Source organism: Nannobrachium achirus, assembly GCF_963921795.1.
Source record: "Nannobrachium achirus genome assembly, chromosome: 6".
NCBI lineage: Eukaryota > Metazoa > Chordata > Actinopteri > Myctophiformes > Myctophidae > Nannobrachium > Nannobrachium achirus.
In genome coordinates this window covers 9,249,942-9,263,673 of record NC_137815.1, presented here as the reverse complement: position 1 = coordinate 9,263,673, position 13,732 = coordinate 9,249,942, and the positions used below count along the sequence as shown (strand labels likewise).

Here is a 13,732-nt window from a genome sequence, read left to right as displayed (position 1 = left end):
GTGCCCAGTTTTATGCTTTTATGAGATTCTTAAGTTGTCTTTTGAGTAAATTGCCAATACTGTAGGTGGCCATTTTCAATTTTGTCAGTAACTCACTTCCTGTTTAAGATTTCTTTGGGCACCCCTTCTAGGATGTCTTAGGATGACCCAAGGGACATGTGTGCCAAATCTTATACTTTTTGGAGATTCTTTTGGTGTCTTTTGAGTCAACGGTCAACAGTTTAGACTGCCATTTTGAATTTTGTCCATAACTCACTTCCTGTTTAAGAGTTTTTGGGCACCCCTTCTAGGATGTTTTAGGATAACCCAAGGGACATGTGTACCAAATTTCATGCTTTTTGGAGATTATCTTGGTGTCTTTTGAGTCAACGGTCAACAGTTTAGACGGCCATTTTGAATTTTGTCCATAACTCACTTCCTGTTTAAGATTTTTTTGGGCACCCCTTCTAGGATGTTTTAGGATGACCCAAGGGACATGTGTACCAAAGTTGGTGCGTGTATCCAACGCGTAATGGTTCAACCCTTATTTCCCCCTACTATTTGTGTTAACAGCTGAGTTTCTAGTGTCAATCTCCCTCTGGAAGAGATTACACTGAGGCCTCACTGCAGTCTGTGTTTTATGCTTTGAAGAGGACATTACATTATGTTTGTAGTGTTTTCTCACTGTAAACAAAAAAATATTCACGTTAGCTAAGCTAAGTTAACATTGCTGTCTGTATAATGACTGGTTGCACTTGAGGGGAGCTGAGGAAACATTTGGTGGATACTAGGCTAGTATGCACAACTAAAAGAACTGATGCACTATTGTGTTGGAGCGCCTCAGTGCGGCTGCAGAGTTAAGGTGCTATCTATTCCTGATTGATTGATTGATTGATTGATTGAAGACTATTTGAAGTTTGCATAGGAAAAGGTACAGTTTCACTATGGTTGAGGGCTATGTTATGGAGAGTGTCTGGTTGCTTTATTTTAGGTGATTATAGAATTTAAGTGCTCTCTTTTTTACTTTTATAATGAGTGGGTATCGTCCTAATTCTGCCCTGCAAGCATTGTTTGTTGTTTTCCGTTGGGTGCGGAGTATAGAGTCGTGCAGAGTCTCAGTTTGGTGTCTGTGGGTCCCAGAGCAAACGTCTAATTTCTCTTTTGGGTCTCGACCTGAAAGGTTTGGGAACCAGGTAGTGATATGATGTTCTAGTCGTCCTTAGTTGACATTAGGCCTACTGTTATTATGGGCAAGGCATTGTAATTATGTTAGGCCAGGGGCCAATTCTGATATCTTCACAAATTGGTACTAACCAAGGTGACGTACATTTTGTACATGTTTGACTTCCTACATGTCTCTAGTTTACATTTTGGTATGATAACCCTTTCTGAGACCCAGCTTAATTGATGTTATCAGCCGCTAGAGTCGGTTTCCCATCGACTTTCTATACAGGAGGAAAATACCCAGAAAACATTTTTTTTCTGGGTATTTAAGTAGGATGTGAGGGGTCTAACTAGGGGTTTGTCATGATGCTGAATCCATTGCAAGCATTTGTTTTGCCCACAAAACTGATGAAAAGTGATGAGTCATCACTTTTCATCACTAAACCATCGTTTTCTGGGGCCATTTGTAGCCCAAGGAATGTTTTTTTGTGCAAAACAAATGCAAAAATGTTTTCTGGGTATTTTCCTCCTGTATAGAAAGTCGATGGGAAACCGACTCTAGCGGCTGATAACATCAATTAAGCTGGGTCTCAGAAAGGGTTATCATACCAAAATGTAAACTGGAGACATGTAGGAAGTAAAAAATGTACAAAATGTACGGTCACCTTGGATTGTACCAATTTGTGAAGATATCAGAATTGGCCCCTGGCCTATGTCTTGTGCATTGTAATCCCCATATATGAGTATAAGGGGGTACCCTAACAGTGCATCTATAAACTCTAACAGGGCCTATGCAGGGCATCATCTGGGAATCATGCTTAAAGTACGATTCCCGTTTTCGGGGGGAATGCCCATATATGGACATATATGGTCTCATGTGGTCTATGATGTCAGTCATCTCCATATTTGGGAAAAGTTAACTTCAATTAAAGTCAGTGGTATTGGAGTAAAAGTACAATACGTATTTGCATCTGAGGTGTAATGGTGTAGAAGTAAAATAATTGGAAATTGGAAATATTCAAGTAAAGGACAAATAACTCAAAACAGTATTCCACTTTCAACAGGGAGCAGTGGTAGGGCTTCTCTCCACATACACACCCATTGTAACTTCAAACTTCATTTTAACCATTAAAAACACCCATTCTTTTTTCTGGAGACTCATTTTACCTTCCTAATACGTAAGCAGGCCGTGTTTTTTCGATAACCTTTTTCATTTATTTTTATTAATTATTTGGAAAAATGGAAAAAATGAAATACAAAAAAATTATAATTAAAAATAAATGAAGAATGTTATCCAAAAAACACGGCCTGCTCACATATTATGAGGGTAGTATGAGTCACCAGAACAAATAATGTGTGTTTTTAATGAATCTATCATGGTTAAAATGAAGTTTGAAGTTACAATGGGTGTGTGTGGGGAGAGGCCCTGGGCCTGGAGGGCCTGGTAACATTTACATCAAATATCTAAATATTCAATCAAGCTAATTAAAAACTGTTCAGGGTGTTCATAAAAGCCTTATTAGATGATAAAATTACCAAAAGTTTTTTTGAAAGTGAAATATCCCTTTAAGTACAGTACTTAAATAAATGTACTCAGTTACTTTACACCACTGATTATACTGATATGCATATGCTGGTGTGCGTGTAAGCGAATTAACGAATGATTCACTTATACTTATAATAATATACACATAATAACCAATTTGTGTGGTTTTGACGGTGTAGTTAGCATGGAGTGCAGCCAGATTATCCATTTCCCCCAATGCTTTTATTATTGTACTGTTTGCTTCATTATTATCCCTCACTGTCTGATTGCTGTTTTTTAGCCAGCCTCTGGAGAAGCTGGAGGAATTTCGCATCTAATTGGATCGCCCAGGCAGGCAGAAAGAGAGAGAGAGAGAGAGAGAGAGAGAGAGAGAGAGAGAGAGAGAGAGAGAGAGAGAGAGAGAGAGAGAGACACTGCAGGCATAAAGATATGGAGTGTGTGAGTGGGGGGGGGGGGGGGGGGGGTTCCCCATGACTATGCTGATGACAATTTCTCTACAGCCAAGTACTAACTGCTCTGACAGCGTGCTAATTTTATCTCCAATCGGTCCCTTCCGCTCTCTCTCTCTCTCTCTCTCTCTCTCTCTCTCTCTCACACACACACACACACACACACACACACACACACACACACACACACACACACACACACGCACACCGCCCGCAGCCCGAAGGGCTCTGTCCATGCGATTAGCGAGCGGTTAGATGTGATTGGCTAATATTTTTCACCGCATGAAATCAAAAGGATGCGAGGAGAGAGGAGCTGCTGTCTCCTCTCATGTGCGCTTTATCCACTTCTAGGATCTCTGTCTGATAAGGAGAGACCGGGCCTTACGCATACAGCAGGGACGTGCTGGCCATTGGGAAAAGCGGGACAACTCCCGAATGGCTGGTTCATTCCCGGCCGGTCCAGGCCGGCCATTAGTGAAAAAAAATAAATAAATAAAATGTCGGGCTTCGTTCCATTTTGGGGGCTGGGCGGCCAACAAAGTAAATTGTCACTGTCGGGCAGAAACCTCGTATCTCCAAGTTTCAAATGTGTACATTTTATCGCAAAGCAAAGCCCTGCTTCATCATTCAAGGCCGTCGCACAAAAGTAGTGAAAACAGCAGATCTACAAGCACACAACGCCTCGCGGTGCGAGGCGTTGTGTGCTTGTAGATTGGCTGTTTTCACTAGTTTAAATCATTTTTAAAATGATAAATACAAAACAAACCGTTTTGGACATACAAGGTTTCCACCCGACAACAACGAAATATAACTCATGTAATTGGCCCACTGGCTTGTCACTTGTCATGATCTGAAATGGCAAATCTTTGAGTAGCAGCAGTAGTGCTATAGAGAGAGATCTCTCTCTATAGCACGCAATGAGGGCCTCTCCAACTCTTTTTCCCGGGCTGAATCAGGGGCCCAGCATGTCCCTGGCATACAGTATTATGCAATAGAACTGCTGCCTTTTATGGAAGGCTGCAGCCTGACCTGTCTGCAGTTTAACATCACACAGACTGTGGTGGAAGAAGTACTACTGTAGGCCTAGTGCTCAGATGTTAAGGATAAAGTAGCAGTACCACTAGTAAAAGGCCTATATTCGGGGGCACGGTGGTGCAGTTGGTATCGCTGTCTCCTCACAGCTAGAAGGTCCTGGGTTCGATTCCCACCAGGGGACGCTGTGGGCGCTGGGGGGACGTGTTCTCTCCTCCGCGTCATCGGCGCCCACACCCTAGGTGGGGTTGGCGAAAAAGGGCCTTTCTGTGTGGAGTTTGCATGTGCTCCCCGTGTCTCCTAGGGTAGATACCCTCATAAAAACATGCAGTAATCCTGGTCTATATACTGCCTCCCCCTGGCCAGCCGGGGCGCCTGAAGGAGGGGAAAGGAACTGGTTAGGAATAACGTGTTCCTTCCACACGCTACGTCCAAACCGGGGAAATCCCCCCTGTGGGGTGAAAAGAAGCAACTTGGACACGTCATGCACAGAAGGAAGCATGAGGCCAGTCCGTTGTCTCCCCAGGCGCGGCAGAGGGAGAGCAGAGCCCAGGATTACATAGGCCTATATTGAGGATGTTCCAAATCGGGTTGTTTCGATCCGACGACTCATTAGTGCGACGTGTGGTTAGGGTTAGGTTTAGGGTAACCTCGCATAGCCAGGCTTACTCATCTGTGAAGAGAAAATCCTGGGCAAGATATGAGGAGAGAGTGTTCTCGGACAGTGGTTCTCAACCTGTGGGTCGGGACCCCCAGGCGGGTCCCCAAATTATTTTGGGGGGTCCGCAGATGATTAACTTAATGTGCAACATTGTTTTCCTCACTCAACAGTAAACAAACCAACATAAAGTTTAAGTGTATGGGGAGGGTATCTGCACATTTCTAAAGTGACAATTTAAATGACAAATTAAACATTGGCCAAATTGTCAAATATTATGTCAGTCAGTCAGTGAGCCAATGAGTCAGTCAGTCAGTCAGTCAGTCAGTCTATTTGTCTGTCTGTCTGTCTGTCTGTCTGTCTGTCTGTCTGTCTCTGTCTCTCTCTCTCGCTCTCTCTTTGTGTCTCTGTCTCTCTGTCTCTGTCTCTGTTTCTCTCACTCTCTCTCTCCTGATTGCATAACATTGCTATTCTGACTTTAAAAAATATTTTCGGTTTTGTGTAAGCCTTGTGTTACAATGTTTAAAAAACTTTGTCAGAATGTTTTAAAATTCTTTTTACTGTAAGATAACTGATCTACAAGCAGGCAACGACGTGACGCGTTGTGAGCTTGCATGTCGGGTATTTTTAAACAGCCAATGTAGAGGGGGGGAAATGGTTAAACTGATTCTAATGAATAATTTAACTGGAGACCCCCTGGAACCCGGCCCCTAAAGGACCTTCCTGGGGTTCCAGACCCACAGGTTGAGAACCACTGGACTAAAGCACCCCAGGCCACCTCTTGAGCTCAAACAACAACACTTTAACCACCTCTTTAGTTGTCCAGTCACGTTTGCATTACTGGCACAAATCTGGACCATAAATTCTCCTCCTTGAATGTCTTCCTTTATTGCAGCTGTAACCTAGAAAGAATAACAATGTGCATGCGTGCGTGTGTGAGCGCGCGCACATGTGTGTGTGTGTGTGTGTGTGTGTGTGTGTGTGTGTGTGTGTGTGTGTGTGTGTGTGTTGTGTGTGTGTGTGTGTGTGAGAGAGAGAGAGAGAGAGAGAGAGAGAGAGAGAGAGAGAGAGAGAGAGAGAGAGAGAGAAAGAGAGAGAGAGAGAGAGAGAGAGAGAGAGAGAGAGAGAGAGAGAGAGAGAGAGAGAGAGAGAGTTACAGTTTAGATAACTACATAGACAGAGATTTGGGGATTTTTCGAATGTACAGTAACAGGTAACAGGGTGATGCCTCAGGACATATTATCTGGATGGACGTACATAGCATGAATAAGAAACATGCTGCGCAGGAAGAGACACAATTTCATCCTGGAATGAGAGGGAATGAGACTTGAATTCCTCAAAAGATAAACTCAGTAAGTTTCCTGTTCTTGAAAACATGTCACACTTGACTTTGCTTATACTTTCTTTCTTGTGCTACACCTGGCTTACTCCATAAGGGTGTACTGTATACTGTATGTGTGTAGGCCTATACCTTTTATTGTATAGGGTGAAAATGTTTGTATACTTTTTTTCTTTTTTTTTACTAATAATTGATAGTGTTTTATTGAATGTTACTCTTCTTATAAACCTTAATCTTAAAGGGATATTCCACTTTCAACAGGGAAACAGGGGAAGGGCTTCTCTCCATAAACACACCCATTGTAACTTCAAACTTCATTTTAACCATGATAGATTCATTAAAAACACCCATTATTTTTTTCTGGTGACTCATACTACCCTCCTAATACGTGAGCAGGCCGTGTTTTATCCATAACGTTTTTCATTTATTTTTAATAATTATTTGGGAAAATGGAAAAAAATGAAATACAACAAATAATTATTAAAAATAAATGAAAAAAGTTATGGATAAAACACGGAATCTATCATGGTTAAAATGGAGTTTGAAGTTACAATGGGTGTGTGTGGGGAGAGGCCCTGGGCCTGGAGGGCCTGGTAAAGTTTACATCAAATATCTAAATATTGAATCAAGCAAATTAAAAACTGTTCAGGGTGTTCATAAAAGCCTGATTAGATGATAAAATTACCAAAAGTTTTTTTTAAAGTGAAATATCCCTTTAATCTCTATCTTAATGTACTTCTAATGCCCTGTATCCGTAACGTGAACTGCTGTGCTACCTCTTGCGTATCGTGGGATCAATAAAGGTATACTGTATCTGTCTACCTGAACAACCAAAGACAGTCAGACGCAATCAACGCAAACACATCGGGCAAAGACGATGGAATCGTGCGATACGATTTAAAGGGGGGTTTTGATAGCCCCGAATTACCAACATAGGTCTCGTGACATCACATTTGTCATTTTTGTTTCCTGAACTCAATTACAGACACAAAAAAACCCTGAACTTTCAACTTTCCTCTCAAGTCCCGCCCGTGGTCACGCCCCTCTTCGCACCCATTGGTTGCTGTGTCTTAGTTGGACAACAATTCTTTCTCTCCATCCACTACCATTGAAATAATTAGTTTTTTTTTCTGTTGCTTCGTATTGTTATTCTGTGTATTCAATTCTCATTTTAAACTTGGTTTCAGTAGGCATAAAGGCATAAAAAGAGCGTGCTGGTTGGTCAGTCAGGGACCAACCAGAAGAAGGCTGACAAAGGGTGAATAGGCGATATGCGCAGCAGCCATATTGGAGAGAAGTTGGGTCTCTTCTCACTTCCTTCAAAGGTGTTACCAATGATGCTAATGAAGGCTCTGTTTCATTTCATGTAGCACAGTGGTTCTCAAACCTTTTATTTCAAGGACTCTCATAACTCCATTTGTATGCTCTCAGAGTTACACACCTTTTTAAGGGGTAATTTGGAACCATCAAGTTACCCTGGACCACGTTTTGCGACCCACCGGTGTAGCAGTGTTTCCAGTGAGCCAACATGCTCAATATCAGCACCCACTCTGTTTGAACAGAATGCAACAGAGCCTTCATTAGTATTATTAGTAACACCTGTGAAGGAAGTGAGAAGAGACCCAACTTCTCTCCAAAATGGCCTCTGTGCATAGCCTATTGTCTTTCTCCCTCTTCATGTTCTCTCCGAGGCCACCATGTCCAACAACAACAACAACAACAACAACAACAACAACACAACCGGCTGTGACGACAGCTCCACGGGGGAGATCGGCGCTATCTTCGTGGCGGTCTACGGCACCACCTTCGTGGTGGGCCTCGTCTCCAACCTCGCCGCCCTCTTCGTCTTCTGCTGCCCCGTCTTCGGCGGCGGCATGAAGTCCCGGCGCTCGTCGTCGTCGCACACCACCGTCTACATGACCAACCTGGCCGTGGCCGACCTGCTGCTGGTGCTGGTGCTGCCGCTGAGGTAGGGGTGGGCGATAAGGTGATAATTATCGTTGAGAGTTGAGACGATACAATGTCTCCACGATATGCCTTTTCAGAGGTATCGTATGTATCGTGATACAATTGAGGGAGCCTTGTAAGAAATCCTGTTTAATTGTTAATACAGAGATTCGTTGCAGAATTCAATTTAAACCTGCATTTTGGTCAAAATCAGTAGTTCTCAAACTTTAAAATGTCAAGGTCTCCCCTGAACTCTAGTAGAGAAAGGTATCTGCAATAAAGCAGACAGCCCGCAACACTCCAAGTTAGCTGAAGGCTTTTAGGTGCACAGTTCAAAATAGCATATGAGAAAGAAGTAGTCGCCAGCAGTCAAGGAATCTCCTTTTTACATGATTTTATTTACCTCAATGGACAGAGTCAACGGACGCGTTTCGACCCTTCGGTCTTCTTCCACAGTCTTCTTCAGCGTTGTATCCCCCCTTTACAAGAACTTTACATACTTGTAAAGTTCAATTTAGACCTCCCAAAAGGAACCCAGAGAGTCTAGTTTTTGTCAAGTAATCATAAAAACCAATGTGAAAAAGAGTCGCGATAAAATCATGTATGGTGACAGTGATACAGCTTGGGAAAAATATTATGATATTGTATTTTTCCATATCGCCTCCTCCCCTACACTGAGGATCCTGCACCACCTGGGCGTGGCGCTGCCCCAGTGGCTGTGCGAGTGGGCCGGCCTGGCGCTGCTCGTCAACATGTACAGCAGCGTCTTCCTGCTCACCTGCAACTGCTTCGACCGCTGCATGGCCGTCTCCTTCCCCATGTCGTCGCGCGTGCGCGAGGCCCGCAAGAAGTCGGCGTGGGTGTGCCTCGGCATCTGGGTCTTCACCGTCGGCTCCAGCCTGCCGAGCCGCCTCTTGCAGAAGGTATGTGTGTGTGTGCTGTAGCCTGGGAATCGTGATGCGACGCATTGTGAGCTTGTAGATCTGCAATTTCCAAATATATTTCATACATTTATATACATTCGAAAAGTTGTGAAATGGGTGTGAAATGGGACCTTCTGCATTAATGGACAACTTTAGTTTTTGTAATTAACTCTCCTACTGCCAGATTATTTATTTATTTATTGGGTCTGGTGCCATCAAAAAGCGGCTTACCTTTGCGACGTTATAGTAGATAGACAGACAGACATTTATTTATTTATTTTTATTTTTTTGGGTTGTGCAATAGTGCACTTTGGTCTGCCAGGCAGCAGAGGGCGGCGTCATGCGAGAATGAATGTGAATTTGCCTGTTATGTGTTGAAGAAGAAGAAGACCAGTCACTGGCCACAGAGCCTTACAGCCAGAGGAAATCAACAAGGAAGTGAATTGTTCTCCGTTGATCTAACGCATAATGGATTTTTTACACCATCACCGCGGAAAATGTGTTTACAGTAGACGGCCGCGCGACCCCTCATCAGCTTACAGTCATCAGACGAACGAACCGAACGAGCGCCGTATTGGCGGAGAGGTCTTGCGAAATCGGGCGAACGTGAACGTTCAAAGCGTTGGGAGAGTTAAAGAATATAAAAGATGATTTCATTTTTTCATTTACTTCTTTCTATTGTTTTATTAGAAGTTTGCATTGGAAAAGGCACAGTTTCATGACAGTACAGTTCACTGGTACAAGGTCAACTAGGATAAACACCTCAAGAAAGCTTTTGGGAGGGTGCGTAGCGTTATTATGACGTTCGATAGTTTGACGTCACATTTGTCTGACGCTGGTGAATGCTAAACGGATGAAATGCGAACCTGCCGACGCTGGTGAATGCTAACCTGGTGAATGCTCAAAGAAAAATAAAGCACATCCTCCGTTCTTCGGTGCCGAGCTAAAACTGCCAACGCAGTAATGCTAGGAACAAAGAAAATAGCTCGCACTCACTTTTTTGGTCACTCCAAACATTTGGAATGCTACCATGCCTAAACCTAACCCTAACCCTTACCCTAAACTCAGTAAAACTATGCCTAAACCTTACCCTAACCCTTAGTCGGACTAATGGGACGTAGAAATATCGATATTGTTACAATATTGTTACAATCTGGGTCCTTTTATTTAAAAAAACTCATATAATATTGTATAGACTGGACATTTTGGGTAGTTTCGTATAACGACTCCGATTCTGCTTCAAACAGCATGAGGACGTGGAGCCACGCTGCTTCGGCAGCCTGCCCGTCTACACCTACACTCAGCCGGGCATCCTCTTCTCCACGCTGTCCATCGGCTTCGGCATCCCGCTGGGCGCCATGCTGGCCTGCTCCTGGGGCCTGGTGAGGGCCGTGCAGCGCAGCCCCGTGGCCCAGACGCCCCTGGTTAGTCCGGGAGCTGTGGGGGTGAACGTGGTTTCGTGGGTTAACGTTTTCTTTTCTCAACTGATTCTTGCAGCTTAGGGTCACCTCTTAAAGGGCCATTTCACCTCTGGGACAACCCGATCTTATTTTATTGTTGTTTGGGACACGATCAACACAATCCTGAGTTATTTGTTGTGTTCAATCTATGTTTTGAGATATTTTTTGGTATTTCAGCATGTACTAGTGATGCAAAACGCATCATATGATGCAAAACGCATCACTAGTACATGCTGAAATACTAAAATATCTAAAAACACAGATTGAACACAAAAAATAACTCAGGATTGTGTTGATCGTGTCCCAAACACAATAAAATAAGATTGGGTTGTCCCAGAGGTGAAATGGCCCTTTAAGGATTCAAGAGGGTGCCCAGTGTTATCCCTTGGGGCATTTTTATTTTAACCCCTTCATGCCCAAACCTCTAAAAACCCACCCAAAATTGACTTTTATGGCATTTCATGCAAAAATACTTGATCTAAATGCATACAATTTGCTTTCTACAGTGTTTATCCATGAAAGTGAATATGTGTGGTGCATTAGATTTTAATATTTATGCATTTTTAAATATTAACCCCTTCATGCCCAGAACAACACTGAGATATTGTGAAATTGTACATGGACAGAAATCAAATCAAATGCATCAGATCTGCTTTCTACTCCTTTCAGATGAATGCATATTAATAACTAAAGGGATAACACTGGGCACCCTCTTGAATCCTTAAAGGGGGCCTGTCACCTAAAGGGTTACTGTCACTTTAAGAATCATCTTAAAAAAACAAGTTAATATTTTTATGATGTCATCGTGGGGATGCGCAATTATAAGCCAATCAAATTAATTGTCTGTATAGCCTGACTGTATGACTACTTACTGTACTGGTCAGCTGTTGTTGGGGGGCGAGGAGCAGATTACACTGTGACATGAGCTTCAGACTGTTTCAGACCGTTTTCAGAGAAGCTCATGTCACAGTGTAATCTGCCCCTCAACCCCTTTACAGTGACAGTACCCCTTTAAGAGGTGACCCTATAAGCTGCAAGAATCAGTTGAGGAAAAAAAACGTTAACCGAAGAATCCACATTCAGCCAAAAAATTACCCTTTTTTTCCCCCGGGACTATATAGGTCGACAGCCAGAAGATCCGCAGGCTGGTCGGCGGCAGCCTCTTCATCTTCCTGCTGAGCTTCCTCCCGTACCACACCGTGCTGGCCCTGCTCTACCTCTACCGCCGGGACACGCCCTGCCCCCTGCTGGGCGCCTACCGCTACGCCCTGATGGTGGCGTGCCTCAACGCCATGCTGGACCCCCTGGTGTACTACTTCACCACGGAGACCTTCCGGAGGAGGGTGAACCTGAACGCCATGCGGAAGAGGTTCCAGTTGAGCAACAGTCACAGCTCCTCCGTGCGGTGCAGCCACCACCCCACCGAGGAACTTGTCAATGTTTGACTCTTTAAAACCCATTTAGGGCCTAGAATTATTGAATGCTTTAGCTATTGAAAAATAGCAGATATACAAGCTCACAGCGCGGCACAGAGTGCCCGCTGTAAGCTTGTAGATCTGCTATTTTTGAAAAAGTCCTGAAAATGTGTGCAAATCTTTGAATATATGTATTTTTAAAGCGAACGTTTGTAACTCAAATTTTGCTTCTGGGTGGTCCCTGGAACTAAATATTTTGAGATGGGGGTCCGTGGCCAAATACATATCATTTTGGGGGTCCTTCACATGAAAAGGTTTGAGCACCACTGACACAGTAGTCTCTCAAAAACAGACTAACTGAGCTCAAGTTAAGTGAAAAGGACCTTTTCTTTGACGATGGCTGGCCAGATTGCTAGCGGAGCGGCTAACTGCCCTTTTTCATCAGAATCGTTCAGTTCATGATACAAGCGTGAAAATTGGCATGAACAGTCTCCATGGATCACTTGACAAGAAAATTGTCCGAGGCAGTTGAAATTTCAAGATGGCGGCCATTTTTCAAGATGGCCACCACCGTAGTGAAGCAATTAATTGATATAAGGGTTTATTTGATGATACAAGCATGGAAATTGGCATGAGCAGTCTCTGTGGGTCACTTGACAATAAGCCACCCACAGCTACTTGAAATTTCAAGATGGTGGCCATTTTTCAAGATGGCCACCACCTTAGGGGAGCACTATAGTGATATAATGGTTTATTTGGTGATACAAGCATGAAAATTGCCATGAGCTGTCTCAAAGGCTCATTTGACAAGAAAATGCTCACAGCCACTTTAAATTTCAAGATGGCAGACATTTTTTAAGATTGCCACCACCTAAATGGAGCATTAAGCAATATCATTGTTTAGTTAATGACACAAGCATGCAAATTATTATGATCAGTCTCTATGACAAGAAATCACTTCCAGCCACTTGAAATTTCAATTTTCAAGATGGCTGCCCCCTGGATCCTCAAAAGATCCATTTTCTCATAGAAATGTATTTATTTTTCATTAAGGACGATTTGGTGTCATTTTATTTTAGATTATGTTAAAGAACAACTTTTAACTCATTCTGAGCCCAGGACATTAACGGATTAGGGGGTCCAGAGTGCCCCCTCCCGGCCCCATTAACGGCCGCTGTCTTATTTTGAAGGCCAGAAGTCTAGACCGGAAGTACTTCCGGTCTGACGTCATCGGATCGTGCGCCGGAACCGATGCGTGTCCACGTGGAGTTGTGTAATGGCCGACCGGGAGCTTTTATAACTGTGTAAAATAAGCGAGCATCTGCCTCCATCCTAGCTTCTAAAGTGTAGTTTTGAGATAATGGACATTAAAGATGAGATCGGCCGTCCACCTCAATGTTATGGGATGACTATTGTGTGCTCGTGGAGCCGTGATGATGACAAATCAGCGCGGATTTCGTCTCCGGAGCGTCGGCCATTGTACTAGGTATTTTTACTCGCCGTTACAGTAATATATTACTTTTCCCGCGACATCGCGTGGATGGCACTATAGATACTCTATTACTTTTCCCGCGACATCGCGGGGTTGGCTTTTAATGAGTTAACACATCACCAAAATACAACATTTGTTGATCATAGATAGATTAGAAAAGAGTGAATATCTGCACTACCAGGGCACAAACCAGATGGTGTACAGATCGCACAGGATTTAAATGGCATGAATGATTGGATTAAGTGTAGGGTTAAGGCATGAACTTGGTTGTATCCCATACATCAAAGTGCCAGGTAAAAGGTGGTAAAAGGATAAACTACTGCTGCTG

The 13,732-nt window shown here is 43.4% G+C and overlaps 1 protein-coding gene across 1 annotated transcript; it reads left to right on the top strand.

Annotated features, from left to right (window-relative positions):
- Positions 1–7,864: 7,864 nt before the first annotated feature.
- LOC308286807 (lysophosphatidic acid receptor 4-like) lies at positions 7,865–11,942 on the top strand (the record flags this gene model as incomplete). The annotated part of the gene is made up of 4 exons (XM_080727931.1): positions 7,865–8,136; positions 8,794–9,037; positions 10,285–10,461; positions 11,619–11,942. 4 exons carry the CDS (start codon positions 7,865–7,867, stop codon positions 11,940–11,942), a joined length of 1,017 nt encoding a protein of 338 aa, XP_080584057.1.
- Between the last annotated feature and the right edge of the window lie 1,790 nt (positions 11,943–13,732).